Source organism: Octopus bimaculoides, chromosome 21 (genome assembly GCF_046866305.1).
Source record: "Octopus bimaculoides isolate indiv1 chromosome 21, ASM4686630v1, whole genome shotgun sequence".
NCBI classification, from domain to species: Eukaryota; Metazoa; Mollusca; class Cephalopoda; order Octopoda; family Octopodidae; genus Octopus; species Octopus bimaculoides.
Window position 1 is genome coordinate 21302882 of NC_142948.1, and position 22947 is coordinate 21325828.

Sequence of the window (22947 nt, forward strand, 5' to 3'; positions counted from 1 at the left end):
CTTCTGTGTGTGTGAGCATAGTTGTTTGGACGTGGGTATGTAGTTGCAAGCAAGCTGTCGAGCGTAAGTCCGAAAGATGTAGAGAGACAGCTTAACACGTCCATGCTCATGGTCGGCCGACCGTAAAAGAGGAAGATTAAAGCGGGAACGCTTGGCTGTTTAATTCCATGCATGCGTGAGACCACGCATGCGCACGGCGTTACTACATATATATATATATGAGAGAGATTTGACGCTAATATCCATATCAAAACTTTTGATATATAAACAAGGAGAACGATCCCTAAGGAGTCTAATTTAGATTTTTTTGTGGTGAAATCTCCTGCTACATTGGTAACGATTACATAGTTTACTATGGAAAATTATATATATATATATATATATATATATATGTATATCTTTTGTCTTTTACTTGTTTCAGTCATTAGACTGTGGCTATACAGGGGCACCTCCTTGAAGAATCTTAGACAAACAAATTGACCCCAGTACTTATCATTCTTCTCTGTTTCTGTAAAGCCTGGTACTTATTCTATCAGTTCTTCTGTTGAACTGCTAAGTTATAGGGATGTAAACCAATGAACGTCAGTTGTCAAGCAGCAGTGGGGGACAAACATAGACACAAAGGCACACACACACACACAACAGTTTATTTCAGTTTCTGTCTACCAAATCCATCTTGGTTGACCCAAGGCTATAGTATTAGGTTGTCAAGAAAGTTCTTGTGGTTTTTAACCTTTAAATTCAGATGCATATATCTCGGCTCAAACAAAACTTTATTAATCGAAATAAACACCATCAGAATCAACACACTTTTGCCAATGCAAAACAAGTTTATTTATGCCAGTAGTGTAAAAATCCTGTGTTCTGGTGGCGATGAAGTCGTTGAAGGGAAGATGACACTTCAAAACGGTGTGTTTTTTTGTTGTCGTTCAATTCGTGTGGCATCCATTTCTGAAGTATTTTAGTTTTCCAATCTCTTTCAAGTGGTTGCATATTGTTGTATACATTACGTCTAATTCAGAAGCAAGCTCTTGAACAGTTGTGCATGGATTGGCTTCCAGTAAGGCTCTTAGTTGATCATTGTTAACATCCAATGGCCAACCACTAAGCTTATCGTCTTCAAGACTCATCACCACTATGAAATTTTTTGAACCACCATTGTGCTGTACGTTCATTAGTGGTTCCTGGGCCAAACACATCGTTGATTTCGCAAGATGTTTCAGCAGCTTTTCGGTCTAGTTTGAACTAGAATAAGAAAATTGTGCAAATTTGCTTTTTGTCCATGTTGAACATTCCAGAAAAAATGGCCTAATTATTCAAAAAGAAAATGAGCAACACGATTAGATAGAGCGAAAAATGGGCTTTAAAATGATTTATAAAGTTAAAGTAATTTAATGAAAATTAATTTTAAAATACATCATTTAAAACAAAAATTTAAAACTCCACAAGAACTTTCTTGACAACCTAATAGAAGACCCCTTCTCAAGGTGCTACACAGTAGGGTTGAACCCAGAACCATGTAGTTAGGAAGCAAACTTCTTATCACACAGCCTTGCCTGCACCTAAAATTATGCTTAGCAGTGTATACACACACACACACACACACACATGCAAACACACACACACACACACACATGCAAACACACACACACTCACATACATTCTTCACATAATATATTCAGGGCATTATCAAATGTGTCCTTCATTCATTCTTTTATAAGACAGTAGGATGTGATTTGATAATGATTTGGTTGCTATTTCTAACCAGTAGCACGAAAGCCGAGAAGTCTTCCCCTCATTCGCTTGTATAAGTAAGGTTGTTGTTACATTGTAAATTCAATTTCCTCTGAGTCCAACTTTGCATTTTATCCCTTCATGGCCAGTAGCATAGCTGGGATATGGGGGTGCCCACCCTGAGTGACACTTTTATAGGGGAGGCACTTTTAGGTCAGCTGTATTAGCCTGTAAAATCTTGGGGCGCCAGGGATGGTGGCAGGGCAAACTTAAGAGATGCTCAGGGTATCATCCACTCTCACTATACATGCCACTGTCATGAACCGATAAAATCAAGTACCAGTCAAGTACTGGAATCAGTGTAATCAACTTGCACCCTTTCCTTAAAATTGCTGGCTTTGTGCCAAAACTTGAAACCATCATCATTATTATTTTGAATCTCCTGAGTGTCACAAAATCAAAGTTATCAAAGAACCACTGCAATAAAGAGTGATTTCACAGAGATTTGGCTCCTATGTCTAGCAGGTCAAGTGACCACACACTTGCACACACAAACACACACGCACTCACACACATGCACTCACATGCACACACACACGCTCGCTCTCTCTCTTATTAACTTTATGTATAATTAGTGTTAAGTTTATGCTTAATTAATGTTTTTTTTATTTATTTTATTAAATAGTCAGGTTTTTATTACATGGAAAGAGGTTATGAGAACCAGCTGTAATTAACATAAACCTACATCTAGGTTCTCACCAGAAATAACTGACAAAACCTGTTTAGGTTTATTATGCCTATATACATACAAACATACATACATACATACATACATACATACATACATACATACATACATCATCATCATCTATGTGTGCGTGTGTGTATATATATATAAACCATAAAAATACATACATACAGACATGCATTCATACACACACATACATACACATATATATCATCATCATCATCATCAATCGTTTAACGTCTGCTTTCCATGCTAGCATGGGTTGGAAGATTTGACTGAGGACAGGCAAGCCAGAAGGCTGCACCAGGCTCCAATCTGATCTGGCAGAGTTACTACAGCTGGATGCCCTTCCTAACGCCAACCACTCCGAGAGTGTAGTGGGTGCTTTTGCGTTCCACCGGCACGAGGACCAGCCACATGATACTGGCAACAGCCATGCTCAAAAAGGTGTTTTTTACGTGCCACTTGCATGGAAGCCAGTCCAGCGGCACTGGCAACGACCTCGCTCAAATGGTTTTCTAACGTGCTACCAGTACAAGTGCTAGAAGGCAACGCTGGTAATGATTACGCTCAAATGGTGCTATTTACGAGCCACTAGCATGGAAGCCAGACAGCTGCTCTGACAATGAACATGCTCAACAGTGTTGTTGGTGCTCCACTGGTATGGTGCCAGTCATCGAGTATGGTTCAATTACGATTTCACTTGCCCCAACAGATTTCAAATTCCAAATTCCAAATTCACTTGCCTCAACAGGTCTTCGCAATCAGGGTTTTTAGTGTCCAATGAAGTAAAGTTACGAATTAGTGAGCTGGCTACTCTTCTGACAGAGATCACAGATTATGCTCTCACTTGCCTTGCCGGGTCTTCTCACGTACTGTATATTTCCAAAGGTCCCGGTCACTGGTCATTGCCTCGGTGAGGCCTAAAGTTCGGAGGCCGTGCTTCACCACCTCATCCCAGGCCTTCCTGGGTCTACCTCTTCCACAGGTTTCCTCAACTACTAGGGTGTGGCACTTTTTCACACAGCTATCCTCATCCGTTCTTGCCACATGACCATATCAGTGCAGTCGTCCCTCTTGCACACCACATCTGATGCTCCTTAGGTCCAACTTATCTCTCAAGCCACTTACACTCTGTTGAGTATTAGCACTGACATTACTCATCGATCGGAGCATACTGGCTTCGTTCCTTGCAAGCTTACGCATGTCCTCAGCAGTCACGGCCCATGTTTCACTGCCATGTAGCATGGCTGTTCATACACATGCGTCATACAGTCTGCCTTTTACTCTGAGTAAGAGGCCCTTTGTCACCAGCAGAGGTAAGAGCTCTCTAAACTTTGCTCAGGCTATTCTTATTCTAGCAGCTACACTTTCAGTGCACCCTCACCCGCTACAAATTTGGTCACCTAGGTAGCAAAAGCTATCAACTACTTCTAGTTTTTCACCCTGGAGTGTGGTAAAGGTTGTTTTCTACACATTCTCCGTGTTTATTGCTCCTGAGCATCTGCCACATACAAAAACTATCTTGCTAGTTAGCCGTCCTTTGATATTGCTGCACCTCTTATGTGTCCATAGCTTACACTGGGTACATCTTATGGAGTTTCTACCTACTCCTTTTCTACAGATTGAGCAGGGCCATCTACCTGAAGGGGTTTGTGTTTTGTCTACCTTCCTACTTATTAGGACTTTGGTTTTAGCTAGGTTGACTCTAAGGCCCTTCGACTCTAGTCCTTGCTTCCACACCTGAAACTTCTCTTCTAGTTCTGATAGTGACTCAGCAATTAGGGCAAGGTCATTAGCATAGAGGAGCTCCCAAGGGCATCCCGTCTTGAATTCCTGTGTTATTACTTGGAGGACTATGATAAACAGGAGGGGGCTGAGGACTGAACCTTGATGGACCCCTACTTCTACCCAGAATTCTTCACTGTACTCGTTGCCAACCCTTTTATGGTTGGTCAGAAAGTAACCATTGGTTTCACACCTATAAAGTGCTAAGCTTTAGATACAGAGGTCCCAGACGGACAGACAAAATTTTGTGTTTATTAATAATAGATATATACACTCAGCAGTAGCTCATATATCCAAAAAAGAAGTACATATATTATTTAAGTTTGGTTGTTATGGCTGGTCAGAGAGTGACTATTGGCATTGCATCTATACAGTGCTAAGCTGTATAGATGACTTTTCAGACTCAAATTTTCTTCATATATATGTCTATGTTTTGTTTACAAAGTAACTGTGGAATTTTCTATCTCCATTTAAAGAATGACATTATGTGCCCATCAGCCATTTGAATGAGCGTCTACATTTGCTCTACATAGACATATTACACCATTTTGGAATCAGAATGATCCCAAGATTCAATATCTGCCCTTCATTTGGTTCTTGAACTTCCAGAATTGGGATCTGATTTAAAAGCAGTTGGGTTGCTATTTTTAGTGACTGTGAGAGGTTTCAATGCCATAGTATTAATATGATAGGTGAACAAGTGTTACTTCCCTTAGTGTTACCAAGGAATTGAGAGGTTCTTTTATCTGTATCAGTCATCAGACTACGGCCATTCTGGGGCACCACCTTGAAGAATTTTAATGGAAGAAATTGACACCAGGTCTTTCCTTATGTCTGGTACTATTTTTATTGGCCTTTTTTACTGGACTACTAAGTTACATGAACGTAAACGCACCACTAATGCTAGTAAATTGTCCAGTAAAAGCTAGGGCCTTCAAGAGGAGGGCCTTAGATATGGAAGGGTAGAACTCAACAATGTCGAACTGGGTGAATTTGCAGGCTGATTTTTTCTTGATACCACAGAACCAGTCTATTGCAGCTGTGCTGGAGTTCCGTTGAGTCAGAATCATCATGAATGCTAGAAGGTCAATTCTGGTCCATGATGATTCCTTCAGGGTGAAGAAAAAAGGCGATCCATTGTTTGATGCCTCTATGGGGAGCTTTGATGGGGCTGAAATCAACAATCCTGTCGGGTCATACATTTTGGATACCATCAAGAGATGTACCTATTCACATAGGTTATTGCGTACTGCAATAACCTTGAAAATCCGTGTTGCTTTTTTTGATTTTTATATATATATATATATATATATATTCTTTCTTTTATTTGTTTAAGTCATTTGACTGCGGCCATGCTGGAGCACCGCCTTTAGTCGAGCAAATCGACCCCGGGACTTATTCTTTGTAAGCCTAGTACTTATTCTATCGGTCTCTTTTGCCGAACCGCTAAGTGACGGGGACATAAACACACCAGCATCGGTTGTCAAGCAATGCTAGGGGGACAAACACAGACACACAAACACACACATATACATATATATATATACATATATACGACGGGTTTCTTTCAGTTTCCGTCTACCAAATCCACTCACAAGGCTTTGGTCGGCCCGAGGCTATAGTAGAAGAGGCTTGCTCAAGGTGCCACGCAGTGGGACTGAACCCGGAACCATGTGGTTGGTAAGCAAGCTACTTACCACACAGCCACTCCTGCGCCTATATATATATATATATATATATATATATATATATATATATATATATATATATATATATATATATATATATATATATATATATATATATATATATATATATATACATATATATATGTATATATATATATATATATATATAATAAAGTAAAGTTGTGGAATACCGTACGAGTGGAAATATATATGAAAGAAGGTTTGAAAATGCACTTATTTTTTAAAAATATTTATTTACTTAACCGGTTTCACTTTTTTAGAAAAAGATTATCAAAAGTCTTTGAGAATAATAAAAAATGTTAAAAAACAGTCTGAGTATTAAAATGCATATATACATTCTTTGATGATAAAATATATTTAAAGTATAAAGCTTTGTATGAACTTTGTAGTGTTACATACTGATTGTCACACATTCTCTGATATTAAGGTGAAATTGTTAAAAACAGTGTTAAAAACAGTGTATGAAAATACACATATGGAAAAATACATATACATATTCTTATACATATTCTTTGACAATCGAATAAAATTGAGAAGGAACTGACCTGGCCTTTTTCTCTTGTGTATATTGAAGGAATGTTTTACTGTCTTAAGAGACAGTATGACTGGCTAGCTGGGGTGGGAGGGAAGAAGAGTTAAAGAAGATTTTTTTATTTTTGGTTGGTCTGTGACAGTCTGTCATGGTTCACTGGTTTTTGGGACTGGTTTTGTGCACATCTCTATGTGTGTGTATATATGTGTGTTTGTGTCCGTGTGTGTAGGTGTGGGTGTGTGTGTGTCTGTGTGTGTGTGCCGTTTTTATTGGTCCCAGAGTTTATTGTGGAATGTGTATATGAGTGTGTGTTTGAGTGTTTTTTGTGTTGGTGGGGATGTTAGGTGTGTGTACGTGAGACTGAGTGTGTATGTGTTGTTTTGATCGTCCTTGTGGTGTGCGTGTGTGTGAGAGCAACCGTATGTATGTGTGAGGGTGTGTACGTATGTGTGCGTATGTGTGTGTATGTATGTGTGCATCTGTGTGTGTGCGTGGGAGTGTTTTGTGTGAGTGTGGGAGTGTGTGTGTGTCTCTCTGTCTGAGTGGGTGTGTTGTTTTAAATACCTTGTGGTGTGTGTGTGTGTGTAAGCAAACGTATGTGTGTGATGGTTCATATGTATGTGTATGTCTATGTCTGTATGTGTGCGTGTGTGGCATGTGTATATGAGTATGTGTGTGTTTTTTTATCTATGGTAGGATGGTGTGTGTATGTGTGTGCACGTTTGTGTGAGTGTGTATGTGTGTGATTAATATTTGTTAGGGTGTTGTGTGTGCGCATGTGTGTGTATGTGTATATGTGTTTGTTCATGTGTGTGCGTGAGTGCGTTTGTGAGTGCGTGTGTATGTGTGTTTGTGTGTTTTTTGTGTCGGTGGGGATGTTAGGTGTGTGTACGTGAGACTGTGCTTATATCTATTTTTCTGAGTATGTACGTGTTGTATTAATCGTCCTTGTGATGTGTGTGTGAGAGAGAGAGCACAACCGTATGTATGTGTGAGGGTGTGTACATATGTGTGTGTGTGTATGTGTGCATCTGTGTGCATCTGTGTGTGTGCGTGGGAGTGTTTTGTGTGAATGTGGGAGTGTGTGTATACGTGAGTGTGTGTGTGTCTCTCTCTCTGTGTCTGAGTGAGTGTGTTGTTTTAAATACCCATTGTGGTGTGTGTGTGTGTGTAAGCAACCGTATGTGTGTGTGATGGTTCATATGTATGTGTATGTCTGTATGTGTACGTATGTTTATTTGTGTTGTGTGTTGGTGGGGGTGTTATATGTGTGTACGTGAGTTTGTGTGTTTCTCTAAGTATGTTTGTGTTTGAGTTGTCATTGTGGTGCGTGTGTGTGTGAGGGAGCAACTGTATGTGTGTGCATGAGGGTGTATGTGTGTGTGAGCATGTATGTGTGTGTTGTATTTATTAGGTGTCCTTGTACGTTGGGTTTATCCAGGTGAGGTGTATGTGTGTGCATGTGTGTTCCGTGTATGTTGGTACTGGGTATGCGTTTGTATGTGTGTGTACGTGGGTATGGTTTGTGTAGTTTCCTGGTGTATATGTGTACATGTGTGTGTGCGCTGTAATTGTGAGTGATTAGTTTTGTTTGTATTGTTAATACAGTATATGTGTGTATACGTGTGCGTGTGTTTGTGTGAGTGCGTCTATGTGGCTTGTATTTGTCGGGGAGGTGTGTCATTGTGTGTGCATGCTTCTGTGCATGTGTGCTTGTGGGTGTTTGTTGTGATTGTTGGGATTGTATTGTGTGTGTTTTTCTTTTGAGTGTGTGTGTGACATTTTTACTGGGGAACAGGCGTATGGTGTTTGTATGTGTGTGTACATATGTATGCAAATATGCGTGTGTGAATATGATTTGTGGTTGCCGGAGTGGTGTGTAGGTGTGTGCATGTACCTGTTTACATATGTGTGTATGGGTGTTGGTTGTGGTTGCTACAATTGTATTGTAAGTATATATATGCATGTGTTTTTTCTTGAAATGTATGTGGGTTTGTGCTCTGGTGTGGAGATACTGTGATTGTGTGTGTGTGTATATATGTGTGTAAGTGTGTTCGTGTCGGAGGTTTGCATTGTATTGATGTGTGTGATTTTGCATATCTGTGTGTCTTTGTTTTGGGCGTGCACCTGGGGAGGGGGCTTATGTTAGAGTATGTTGAGCTGTGGTCTGTATTTTTGAATAAGATTATTTTCCCTATTTATTCGTGTTTGGTCAGTGGTGTTGTCTGAGCATTGGTATAATGGGAAAACTAGGAATATATATATATATATATATATATATATATATATGGAATGGTGATATATCAAATGGATCTTTTCTGTGTGGCTGTACTTTTTGAAATTTTAAAATAAAGTGAAAATTTTCAAATTTGGTGTATTGATGTAATTTTTCATGCTGAACCTCAGGGCCTAGTTCGCTTGTTTCAGAAATAAAAAAAGTTACAGAGATTTAATGTCTGATCATTTTTACTCAGTCAAAAAAACAGGATTTACTAGCTGTCATTTTGTGTGCGACTGCAATTGTAAGATGAGAAAACAATATCACCATTGCAATTATAGCACATGCTTTAAGCATTTAGTAAGCGAAAATGGTCATAAAACAAGTTAACAACATATATTTGATAGCTTTAAACATTCAAGTGATGGGAAATGCAACACAAAATTTCTGAAGACAGCAACAGATGGATACAAGCAGGAAAACAGCATAAAATATCAATTTGTAAACACATGTGGTTTTTTGTAAACAAGAGTTCTAATGCTTGGCTTGTTACTATGGAAACAGGTACCTATATGTTTGTGGCTTTTGATTGGCTAAAATTACCCAAAATTTGTAAAATTTAAAAGCTATTAACTGTTTGTTTATTGGTTAGAGAAAAAATGAATTTCATGTCAATAATTAGAACACAAAACTACATCAACTCAACAAATATGAAATCAATTGGAACAGAAATTGAAGAAATTGAAAAGTGGCAGCCAAACAGAGAAGATCCTATTAAATTAAGAAATTCTCTCACTCTGTTAGTTTATACTGCTAAGCTAAATATTGAGTTGCACCATAAAATATTCCTATTCCTATTCTTGCACTGTATATTCACAGTGTTTTTTTTTTTATATATCTAATCTTATCAGAGAACTCACAATTTCTAAGCACTTTATTATAACACCCAGGTGCACTCATAAAAGCATCTTTGTCAGAAGATAACAAAGATACCAATTCACTAATATTGTCAGCCAAGTTCCTCAGTATACAAAATGGGTGATTTGATTGTCTATGTATACTAACTTCTCATTTGGTTTGTGGTATGGTTCAAAACTATCATTATCTACCTTAATGTTGCATCAAGAAAATTAACAACAGCAAGGTTTGTATCTACAGTAATGCTAAGTCCTATTTACTGAAATCAAAGGTTTCCTTTATATAAATTGTGGCAGTTATAATTTTTCCTCTTTACAATGCCCGGGGTCTCTGCTTTTGGAAAAATGGACACACCATGCATTTTATATAATACTTTCTCAACGAAACTGGAATATTTTAGGCGAAGAAGTCAAATTGATCTTTGTTCCTTATCAGTTGTATCTATCCATCTTCATACAGGGCTCTACTTTTGAAGTAGCTGTTTTCACTCCTGTTGTTCACAAAGTTTTCTAAATGAAAGAACATAATGATAGGCATTTACTTCATATCTTTATTTCATATTTCAAGGAATATTCAGACAGCAAATATTCAAAAGAAAACCAGGCTTGGTAACCAGCTGATGGTTGGAAACAGGCAACTTGGAGTACTAGAAATCAGAGCCTTTCAGTTATAATATATATGTGTATATATATATATATATATATATATATATATATATATATATATATATATATATACTGACCATAGTAACAGCAGCAATGGATCATCCATCAACATCGACGGTAGTAGCGACAGTGGCAGAAACACCAGCACTGATGCCAACGACCCCAACACCAGCACTACAGCCAGAGATGATGACTACGCCAACACCAGCAGCCGCAGTGATATCACTGGACCCACGCCTCACAATGACAGCACCAATAGCAGCTCCAATAACACCAGAAGTAACAACAACTCCAGGTCTGGAGCCAACAGAAGTTGCGCCAGAAATGTGATCTCAACCAACACTCAAGCCCAGAAATATATCAAGTCAGCCAGGACTGTCTTCAAGCAGCACCTGTACAACCAGAAGTTCTCTTTCAGGATTCCAGAAAGACGATTTATCTCATCCCTGTCAAGCCATGTGTGGCGCCTCAAAGATGAGGGGAGCCCATACAATATCAAGTGGAGGATAATAGTGTAGCCGGGATCCTACAAGCTTTGCATAGCTGAGCAAGCAAGGATCCTCAGACTCCCTGAAACCAGGGTTACTGAACTCACGTCAAGAAATTTGCAGCTTCTGCATCTATTTCAAATGCTACCAGCTGCAAGCATGGAATTTCCCATTCATCAATTAGATCCGAAAAGGTCCTTATGAACTAAAGGTAGCCTAAGGGCGAAAATCCCTATTCTCCCTTTTTTGAACTGTTCTAAGAGAGATAAACCATCCTCGCCAACCAGGAATGTTTATTCTTTGGTTACTTACTAACTGACTGTAACAGATTCCTACCTCCTAGATATGAAGAATTATATGCCTTCGGCTTTAGAGTCGGATGAGTCGTCCATAGGAATAAGCCCTTTATGGATGTGAAACCATTGATCACTCTATGACTGGACATTGTATATAAATACATTACTGCTCTATGCTTTAGAGTGTCCTTACTTTTTGGATATATGATACACAACCCAGACACAGAGTGTCTTATGAAGGCCACCACGTGGTTTACGCTTGATAGCTGCACTGACACCTTGTGCTTCTACACATTCACAATTGCCATGAACTTTCAGACAACATGGAACGTTATGACATTGGATATTCTACAAAGAATATTCCAACACTGTTCAATGAAGTCTATACAAAAATGCTGCTAGAGAAAATGATAGACCTCATATGGCATATGAGGTAGAAGGTATATTTCTACGACTAAACACGCTACCCTCTGAGGCCAACACGTTCGGGATCAGGTCTAGGAGGTTCCCACCCAGGATTAAAGAGCTCGAAGCCTTTTAAGCGGACCTACTGGGTGTCATCCACAAGCTAAGATTCCATAAGTCCTCTTCCTCATTTGACCACAAACACTGTACAGACACAGAACAACTAAAAACTCCAACAGATCCTTACTCTTCTCGGATAAGATTAAAAACATATATAGGATAGAGACACACACTTATGATAGTCTCATAGACAATTACATGACACAGAAATATAGGTGTGCTTCCCCAAACACATACAACATTAACAGTGAAGCCAAACAGATAGCTATTAGCTTAGGTATAACCAATAGAGTAGAAATTTTAACCAAGAGAAGTGCCTTCATCACAATCAAAGACCACAAACTGAACTTTGTCTCTAACTCCAAACGCCACCTGATCAATGTGGCCAAATCTGAGATTGGTCAGGCAAGCAAACATATACTGAGGAAGATTAACAACAATAAAAGGAGAGCCTCTGGCCTCTCCCTATGGTGCGGCACCAGAGTGGTGACCTCATGGTTTAATGCCAACTGAGGGAGGGGCAGAGCAAGGTTCACACAATTTGACACAGTCAACTTTTACCCGTCTATCGAAAGGGTTGCTGATCAAGGCACTTTCCTTTGCTAAGAGCTTCATGGACATTAGCAATAGGAACATAGACGTTATCATGCATGTCAGAATGGTATTGTTCAATAAAGATTCAACATGGGTCAAGCAATCCAACAGACATAGGCGTTATCATGCACGCCAGGAGAATGGTGCTGTACAATAAAGATTCGACGTGGGTCAAGCAATCTGACCCCGAGTATTCCTTCGATGTGCTGATGGGAGCCTACGACAGTGCCAACATATGTGACCTCATTGGACTATACATCCCGGATACCTTAGGGAAGAAGTTCCTTTCAGTCCTTTTCAGTCTCTACAGATGTGATGTTCTGGCCATCTCTAGAGGAACCAATGAGCACACACTTGACAGGCTTAGGAAGGACCTGATTAATGCCCTAGCACCCTAGGCTTCATGGGACTCAAATTTACTATCGAGAACAACCTCACCACTGTGGACTTTCTAGATGTCACTCTAGACTTGGGCTCAGATACACACAGGCCTTACCATAAGCCAAACGAGAGGCCGTCTTACACAGCCTCCTGCCACCCCTATCATGTTCAATATATATATATATATATATATATAAATTAGTGTACATTTAAACACCAAGAGGCAAGCCTTTAACAGGTTGCCTGACATACTAGAAAGAACAGTCAAAAAGTCCAAACCACAGTTAATAGCAATTTCGAAAGGAATGAAAAATAAAAACATTTACCATGTTTTACAGCCAGACCTCAGGTTTCAAACTTTAATTAGCAAATAAAATAATTTGCAAGGTGAAGTTCTCATCAGTGGATACGCCAAAACATTAACATATAAATTAGAAATCAAATAACACATGTCTCAACCTTATATATTACTAGTAGTATAGCTCAGCGCTGCTCAGAATTAAGCGATCAAGTGCTTTATTTCAAACCAAAATAAGTAACGTGGACATCAGATTTGAGCGAAATCCGTTGAAATTGGTTTGGCTGAAAATGGTTTGCTGGCAATTTGATTGGGAAATCCCATAAGGAATCAGTTTATTGGTTATTTCCACTCATTGACTGTTTTTTTCTTAAAGTTGCAGTAGAGATCTGCATAGGAAAAGGTTGATCTGAAGGTTTGCATTGGGGATGTAGATGGGAGTAACTTAGGAAAACTTACCAACAGCCTTAACCAAAAAATAAGGGGCCTGTCCCTTCTAGGTTAACTCTAACCCTAACCCTAAACCCTAACCCTAACCCTAAAACCGTAACCCTAACACCAACCCTAATCGTAATCCTAACACTAACCTTAGCCCTAACCCTAAAACCCTAAAACCCTAACCCCCTAACCGTAACACCCTAGTGGAAATCGTGCGGATGTTAATCTGAAAAATTACCAAACCATTTTTGTGGTCCGAAAAACGGGTTGGGGGCAGTGACTGACAAATTGTTACATACGTTTTTGTTTCATAGTTGTGAAATATAAACAAAACTCTTTCGCTCTCAAAGTAGTCTATGTGCGTGTGTGTGAGAGTGAGAGGGGGGAGAAAGATGAACGATTTAAAACAAATAAATGATTTAAAATAAATATATTTGAATTGTTGTGTGAGAAAGTATATATAATCTCATTATAGAATATAGTGTCTTTCAAAAACATCGTATATTTTAGACTATATTTCATGTTTAAGAAAAAAAAAATGCATTTTACATTTTACACTTACTCTTGTCTTCCTTACCTACATTTTCTTCGCTTCGCTTCCCTCTTCCACTTTTTAGTTTGTTTTTTTTTGTTAGACGCTAGCAAAGTAAACTCTGTCTTGCTTAGAAAAAATTGCTTTGATTTCTGTCTGCCTTACCCACTTTTTCATTTTTTTTGTTAGACGCTAGCAAAGACTGTATCATCCCCCCTGTCACAAATACACTATTTCTTTCTTTCGCTCTCTCTCTCCTTCACGCGCGTACGCACAGATTTGACTTCGCCATGTCAACAAACTTCAAAATTGGTAAAAGTTTATTGATTTTTACAGCTATACGCGGGTGCCTCTGAGAGAAAAAGTTGGCGAAAATGCAGATAAGGTCATGACAAATCTCCTAAAATTGGAGCGACATGCGTGCTAATTTGTGGACGTGCATAAAGTACAATCACGCACACACACACACACACACATCTCGGATTTTATATATATACGGAGAATTTTTCAAATCCAACGCACAAGCACAGTTTTAATTGGCAGCAAATAAAGATTCCGATTAAACTTCAGAAATATTTTATACATAAATGGCAATTTCTGTCTGTCGATCTGTCTGTTACCATCTTGCTGCCTACACCAGTGAATCAATCTTGATGAAACTTTTTATACATGTTAAACTAACATCCAGTTCAATTATAGGCTAATTGGAGTTCAATAAATGTCTGTAATCGGCCCTCTGGGGGAGTGATAAAATGAGAAGGGTGCAAGACTGTTAGTGTGAGGGAAATGTGGTGGCATAGTGAGTGTGGCTGATATCAGGGAAGGGAAGAACACAGTTGTGTAAATGAGAAATATGGAGTAGCAGTGGGAGAATAATGTTAATACAGCTGTCATTCAGGGATATATACACACACTGCATACATACTTTCGTAAATAGATACAGGCACACATGCGTGTGTGCACACAAGTAACTTTTGTAGAAGAAGGGAAAGAAAGGTGGGTATGAGGAATACGTAGCTTTGAGGAAATATGGGAAACTTTACAACTGTTCGCAGGTGGCTTTCTTATACATAATGGCAATTTCTGTCTGTCTATCTTTGTCTGTTACCATCTTGCTGCCTACACCAGTGAACCAATCTTGACGAAACTTTGCATACATGTTAAACTAACATCCAGTTCAATTATAGGCTAATTGGATTTCAATAAAAATCTATAATGGGCCCCTGGGTGGGGGTGCTGTAGCGCATGTTTACAAATCAATAACACATCTACTCAGCTGCAGGATTCGTGGAAGTTGGTTCACCATGAGATTAATTTGATGAGTTAAATCCAAATCACCATAACATCTTAAACATTTTTATTGTGCAATGCGAGATACGACCACACTATGATAAGTTACAACACGAGAGAATGAGACAGAGAAAGAGACAAAGAGACAGGGAATGTGTGTGTGTGTGAGAGAGAGAGAGAGAGAGAGAGAGAGAGAGAATGAGAGAGAGAGAGAGAGAATGTGTTTACTGAAGGGAAAAGCATATTTTAATACATTGTTCTTGAATATGAGTTAAGATGTAAAACTAACAAGTGAAAGATAAAGTGTTTTTCTATTTGCTTTTAAATCACCATATTAAGATTTATTAAAATTTTATCAACGCAATAAAACTAAACATAATGGCTTTGACTTTGTTCCATAGCTGAAACTGTTTAATTCTTAACATAAATTGAAAAATCTGCTGGATTAGGTGTGGGAATTGATGGCCTTCAGCCTCAACACCTCAAGGATGGTATCTCCTTATCAGCCGGTGATGCTGGACTTGGGCTCTTGGAGAATTTGACTCAGTTTGTAAACCAGTTCTCTTCAGCGAATGTCCTCCCTTATATCTACCCACTGTTCTTCAGTGAAAAATTATTCGGACTCACTAAACTCAATGGAGACCTGTGCCCCATTGCACTCGGCTACACCCTTCGCCATCTCACCGCAAAGGTGTGCTTACAATCGGTCTCTAGCTTATTGGAGGAGGAATTTTCCCCCACCCAGCTAGGAGTGGGCACCAAATTGGGATGTGAGACTGCTGCCCACGCCACCAGAGCCTATGCCAACTTGCCCTCCTTGTCACCCAAGGTCATCCTCAAACTTGACCTTAAGAATGCCTTCAACTCCATCAGCTGTGATGCTGTCCTCAGGTCAGTAAGAGAGAAAGTCTCACAACTCTACCGCCTTGTATGGCAGGCTTATCGGGAACCCTCCTATCTTTCTTTCAGTGACCAAATCATCACCGCTGCCTCAGGAATCCAACAGGGCAACCCACTCAGGCTCACTCTGATCACATTGGGCATTGATGACATCACCAAGATGGGGGTCGAGCTAGACCTCAACATCTAGTATCTTAACAATGTTTGTTTGGAGGTCCTCTGGACAGGGTTCTCACCATTGCAAACATGATGGTTAGGGAGCTTGGTCGCCAGGATCTCCAAGTAAACAGCTCCAAATGTGAGCTCTGGATCCTCAACCACCCAGCTTCTCAACATCAACCAACTATTGACCTTTTTGCAGAGTTCTTCCCTTCCATTGCAGTCCCTCTCCCACCGGCTTGGTACTCCCTAGGAGCCCCAGTCACTGACCTTGTCTTGAGTTCATCTTCCAGTCGAAGGTGGCTGCCCTTGAGCAATTACTGAAAAATATTGAAGCTGTTGAACCCCATCAAGGCTTTTTGATACTTAGGAATTACCTCTCAATCCCTAAGCTTCTGTATTTAGTCAGCTCATCTTACCAATTCATGCCTCCAATGCTTCGACAACCTAATCTTCGAGAGACTCGAATGCTTAATCAATGTCAGACTCTCTCCAACATCCTATGATTGGGCTGCATTGCCCAAGCAATTTGGAAGTCTTGGTCTTCATAAGTGTTCATCCCTCTCTCTTCCCTGCTTCCTTTCCTCCACCCACACCTGCTCCACCCTGATGAACAACATCCTCTCCTTTTCAACATGGACCAGTTCCAACAGGGACTTGGATGAAGCTTTCCAACACTGGAAGGAATTGGGCTTGTCTGCTCCTGGGAAGGTGGAGGACTGTTGGAGTCAGAGAGCTTGGGACAACATAATTTCGAAGGCGACCTTTGACTCCCTCTTCATCCAGTCGGACCACTTTTCAAGGTGCCGCTTATTGTCTGCTAGCGCCAAATACTCAGGTGACTGGATTGATGCCATCCCTGTGGCTAATGTTGATGGCCTACTCAGTTTGGATGAACTTCATGTCTCCATTGCCCTCAAAGTGGGAGCTGACATATGCACGGGTTTGATCTGTTGTTGTAGCAGGCTCCTCGACTCCACAAGCCACCATGGCCTTTCTTGCTGCTTGAATGCTGGTCATTTCATGCATCATACAAAGTTGAATTTGATACTCAAGAGTAGCTTGGCCCGAGCAAAATATCCCCTCCATCTTGGAACCATCTGGATTGTCCAGGTGTGATGGGAAGAGACCTGGTGGCCTCACCTTGTGCCCCAGGCCGTAAGGCAAATGCCTTGTCTGGGATGTCACAGTTAGCAACTCCTTCACATCTTCTCACATCCTGGATGCTGCAGTCATGGCAAGATCCATAGCTTTTGCAGCTGAGCGGAACAAAATTCTAAAATACCACAATCTGTCAACCAACTACATTTTCCATCCTGTGACATTCGAGACGTTTGGTGGGGTCGGACCACTAACTGCGAGATTCCTGTCTTCACTGGCAACTCGCCTTGGAGAGATAACTAGTGAGGCTCATGAGGGCACTTGGCTGTTCCAGCACATCAGCCTCGCCATCACCCACAGCAATGCTGCAAGCATGCTGGCGTACTTCAATAGCCATTAGACAGTTTTCCCAGCAACCCCAACTTTTCAATCCCAGGTGGTGAATTGTTTAGGTTTTTTTCTTTTTCTCTTTTTCTTTCTCTCTTTTTTCTTTTTCTTTTTAATTTTTAATTTTTTCAATTGTGTTCTCTGTCTTGTCCAATTTTCTAATTTAATTTTGTAAAACGTCTAGTTATTATTTGTATATGCATATTATTGAAAGTTGATTAAAGTAATTATATTACAAAATAAAAGAAATTGCTGAATTAAATTCCATTTCACACACAACTCAAAGTAGAAGACGTAAGAATATAAAAACATTCAGAGAAGTTGCTTCTTTAGATTGCATATATATATATATATATATATATATATATATATTGCACGCACGCACACACACACACACACACACACATATATTGTGCAATGCGAGATACAGCCACGCTACGATAAGCTACAACATGTGACAACCCCAGCTACAAAACACAGATTTTCTTACAAGAAGTTTTCTTTAAAAAGTAAGTAATTTTATTTTCTATCACTTAAACTACAGTAATTAATTTACTATCTTTAAACTACAAAATGAAAGCTATAAGTATGTCTAATGGTGCACCTTCTCCTCCTACCCTAATAGCTTTGAAGTACAAGAACACGATGCCACCGTGAAAGCGAGCAATACTTAGCTCTAAAACTGCATGCAAATGACAAATGTGGCAAAAGTATTCGCAGATATGCTATGCTCATGCAAAGATTGAGTGTTTTACTAAGTTTAATCGACTAAAGTGGGTAAAGAATTGAAGTAATTTGGATTTTGATTATCCTACTGTACAGCCCTACAAGTTTTGCTTCATATTTTGTGTATAATTATCTCATTTATAAATTCAGAAAAAGGGAGCTGGTTTTCGGAGTTCTTCAGCACCAATCCCATGTCACACATCCCATGTCACCTATCCCATGTCAGCCACTTCAAATCAACCATTCCATGTCACATTACTCCCAGGTTTTCCATCCTATATTACCTACATAAGTATGCCCAAAATGAACAAGTATTTAAGTGGTAAAGCATTTCAATAATCCAGGTTTTTATTATCCTATACTATAGCCCTACAAGTTTTCTTTCATATTATCCTATATTATTTACATAAGCATCACCAAAATGAACAAACTTTTAAAATCATATGTTTACGTGGTTACTCACAAGAAAAAATATTTATCATTTTTTTTATTTCATCAGGAGACGGCTACAGAGAGAGGAGCTCACCTTACTGCAGACAGAGCAGCCCATGAAAGAGCAAGGCAAGCAGAGATTGCTACAGAGAGAGAAGCTGGAGGAAAGCCAAGAACTTTTGTAGTAAAATCTGGAAGTACAATGCATCATTTATGATGACATTCTTTGGTGCAGACAAAGACCTGACAAACTGAGGTTTCTTCACCACCTCTAAGATCCAAGGGCAGTGCTATCACTACTTGGCTAGCCTGCGACCACTGCCAGATGAAGAGCCCAAGTATGTCCAAGTAATTTTCATGGGTGGTGGCAATGAGGAAATTAACCAGCGCTGCAGGCTCGACCCAGATGTCGACAGATAGATAATAGCAGAGCTCCAAATGGAACGTGCATCAATGGTACATGCATCAACATACCCAAGATACCATGGCCTATGTGCAAAGTTTAGCCGGCCTGACTTTTATAACATTCACCTGTAACCCACAGTGGAAGGAAATTCAGGACTACCTCCTTGAAGACCAGAGCAGGACTGTCAGGCATGATCATCTTATTGCAAGGGTTTTCTACCAAAAGCAGAAGAAGCTGTTATGGCTGCTAAAAGATGGAAAAATATTTGATCTTAAATCAAGGATGTACACCATAGAGTGGCAAAAGCGAGGCTTCCCTCATTCTCATACATTTATCTGGAGCAAGGAGAGGATCAGACCAGAGAACAGTGATCAGATCATTTGTACTGAGTTGCATGATATGGTACTGTGCAACACCATCAAGACACAGATGATACATGGTCCTTGTGGAAACCTCAACTCTAGGTCCCCTTGCATGGAGCACAACAAGTGCACCAAGAGGTTCCCCGGGGAATTTATTCAGGTGCCACAAACCAGAAGATGGTGGACAAACTACTAAGCTCAAAATCAATGACCAAGAGATGGAAATTGTCAACAGATGGAGTGTGCCCTACAACCCATTACTATCTAAAACATTCGAATGCAAAACCATAAAGAACATCAAATATGTTTGTGAATACTTCAATAAGGACTCAGATATAGCAGTATTTGGAGTTGAACAGGAGGCCAGCAGGCAAATAAAATTAAGCAATATCAGTTATGCAGATATATTTTCTTTAACGAGGCAATGTGGCGCATCCTGGGCTTCGAAATCCATGAGCAGCATCCAACAGTGGTGAATCTGGCTGTTCATCTGGGAAATGGCCAGCGTGTATATTTTATGGAAGATACTGCCCAAAAAGTGGTTGACCAGCCACCAGAAAGCACCCTGACAGCTTTCTTCAAGCTTGTCAGATTGACCAGTTTGCAAGAACACTGCTGTATGTTGAGGTTCCTGTCTACCACACCTGGGCACACAATAGATGGAACAGGCGCAAGCAAGGAGCACAAATTCAGGGATAGGAAGATGTACACTGTACATCCCAATCAGCAGCAGTGCTTCTGCACACTGTCAGAGGTCCTACATCATTCACAAACCTGTGAAGGTATAATGGAGAGGTCTGTATGACCTACAGAGAAGCCTATGCCAAATATGGGCTACTGGAGGATGATTTCCCCTGAAACCAGACATTGGAGGAGGCAGCAATCAGCAGAGCGCTAAGTCAACTGCACCAGTTATTTTCCATCATGCTAATGATATGTGACTTGGGTGAGCCTCTCAAGTTTTGGGACCCACAGAGAAAGTATGGTTGAGGACAGCCTGCACAGGATTCAGAGACAGAGCTCAGCAGAAAGTATATCGACATCAGTAACGGAATTTACCATGAGGCACTACTTGACCTGGACACCCAAGTCCAAGCTATGGGAGGCCAAGGAATCATTACTTTTGGCCTGCCTCAACTAGAACAGGTAACCTGTACTCTAGCAATTGAGTACATGTGGGAGATCAACAATGATACCAAACAAATGGTGTATGTTACTGATAACGAGTACTGACTGATAGAGGACCAAGGGGATGTTTATAACTCAATTATTTCAAGCATTGAAAGTGAAAGGGGAGGTCTGTTTTTCCTGGATGTTCCAGGTGAAACTGGCAAGACATTTATCAACCTTCTATTGGCGAAAATTCAACAAATGAAACAGATTGCCCTAGCAGTGGCCTTGAGTGGAATAGCTGCCACCCTGCTGAATAGTAGCTGCACAGCCCATTCGTCCTTCAAACTCCCTTTGGACCTGTCTAAGAAAGAGAAGGCAACCTGCAACATCAGTCGTGACACAATAAAAAATAAGCTCCTGAGTGAGGGCAAGTTGATCATCTGGGATGAGGCGACCATGAGCCATAAGGGTACCTTCGAGGCTCTCCATGGGGCACTGCAGGATCTGATGCACAATACACAACTCATGGGTGGTACAACAATCCTGCTCACAGGAAACTTTAGACAGACCCTTCCAGTGATACCGAAGGGAACAAGAGCTGACAAGCTAAATGCTAGTATAAAGTCGTCCTACTTGTCGAGGAGTGTGAAGAAGTTAAGGCTCAAAACAAACATGAGATTGCGGCTCAGTGGAGACGCGGAAGCTGGAACTTTCTCTCGGAAACTATTGGACGTTGGTAATGGCACTCTGGTTGGTGGCCAGGGTGACCAGGTCAGTTTGCCTTTTGGACACATTGTATTGGATGCACAGGAACTAATGATGAGAGTGTTTCTAAACCTAGGGATTCAATTTAAAGATTAAACCTGGCTGAGAACAAATGCCATCTTAGCGTCAAAGAATGTGGCAGTGGATGATTTGAACATCAGACTCCTGGCTCAGCTGCCTGGTGAGCATTGCAGCTACAAGTCAATTGACTCTGTGCTCAACTCTGATGAAGTTGTGAACTATCCCAGTGAATTTTTGAATAGCATGGCACCAGCAGCTCTCCCACCTCACAACTCGCACCTCAAGACTGGAGCACCAGTGATGCTTTTAAGAGACCTGGACCCACCCAAGCTTTGCAATGGCACACGACTTACAATGAAGAAGATGATGCCAAGAGTCTTAGAGGCAACCATTATTACTGGCAAAGCAAGTGGTGAGGTTAGCTTCATACCAAGAATTCTGCTGATTCCTTGACATTCCATTTGAGTTCAAGCGACTAATTTCCTGTAAAACTGAGTTTTGCAATGACCATAAACAAGGCCCAGGGACAGTCCTTGGAGGTGGTAGTCCTAAACTTTGCTGAACCTGTTTTTTCCCGTGGCAAACTGTATGTAGGATACTCAAGAGTTGGCAATCCAAATCATTTGTTTATTCATGCTCCAGAGGAGCAAGATCAAACATGTAAGATATCAAGAGGCTCTGGAAAATTGATAATAATCAACCATCAATCATTTCATAGGTGCACATCATCAATCCTCTCATCCATCCAACCATCCACCAATTCAACTATGATATTACTTTACCATTACAATCAATCAATTTTATGATTCAACTGTATCACTGCCAGTATTTGTAAATCTATCCCACATTTCTGTGCATTTGTAAATCTGTTTGTAATTTTATTTGTAATTCTTTTTGTAAATCTGCTTGCAAATCTATTCCATGCAACCAGGTATTTGTACATCTATTTGTAAATATATATGTAAATCTATTTGTCAATGTATTTGTAAATTTATCCATCTATCAAATTTATTTTACTCAAATGCATATTCGCTTATTAAAATAATATAGGGACATTGCTAATTCACTCGCTAATTGAATTAATAGTTTGTAATACCTACTTTTAACAATAAACTATTACCATAAAAGTTAATAAAATATTTGATAGCTTAATTACACCTAACTGATTCTAAAATTCATATTGATATAGGACTAGAGATAGGAATGGGAACAGAACTAAAATGGAATCTGAACACTGAACAGAATATGACATTGAACAGTGCAATGGGAATGGAAACTGGAAATAACCCCCGCTTATCCAGATATTATCGGGTAATTCAGCTAGTTTGTGTGCGTAGAAACTCTGCCAATTGGAAATACGCTGTGTGTGAGAAGACCCAGCAAGCCAAGTGAGACCTAAATCTAAGGCCTCAGCCAGTCCA

At 40.0% G+C, this 22947-nt stretch overlaps 1 protein-coding gene and 1 long non-coding RNA gene across 3 annotated transcripts in view; one reads left to right on the forward strand and one right to left on the reverse strand.

Moving 5' to 3' along the window:
* The window catches only part of LOC149131512 (uncharacterized), a 53841-nt gene extending 31347 nt beyond the window's left edge, over nucleotides 1–22494 (forward strand). Inside the window, exon 2 of the mRNA XM_089338911.1 lies at nucleotides 18927–22494. Within this exon, the coding sequence (XP_089195037.1) occupies nucleotides 20999–21601 (603 nt within the window). The 5' untranslated portion in view covers nucleotides 18927–20998 and the 3' untranslated portion in view covers nucleotides 21602–22494. The remainder of the gene's footprint in view (nucleotides 1–18926) is intronic.
* LOC128250428 (uncharacterized) overlaps nucleotides 1–22947 on the reverse strand; it is a 58649-nt gene that overhangs the window by 26054 nt on the left and 9648 nt on the right. The window lies entirely within an intron of this gene.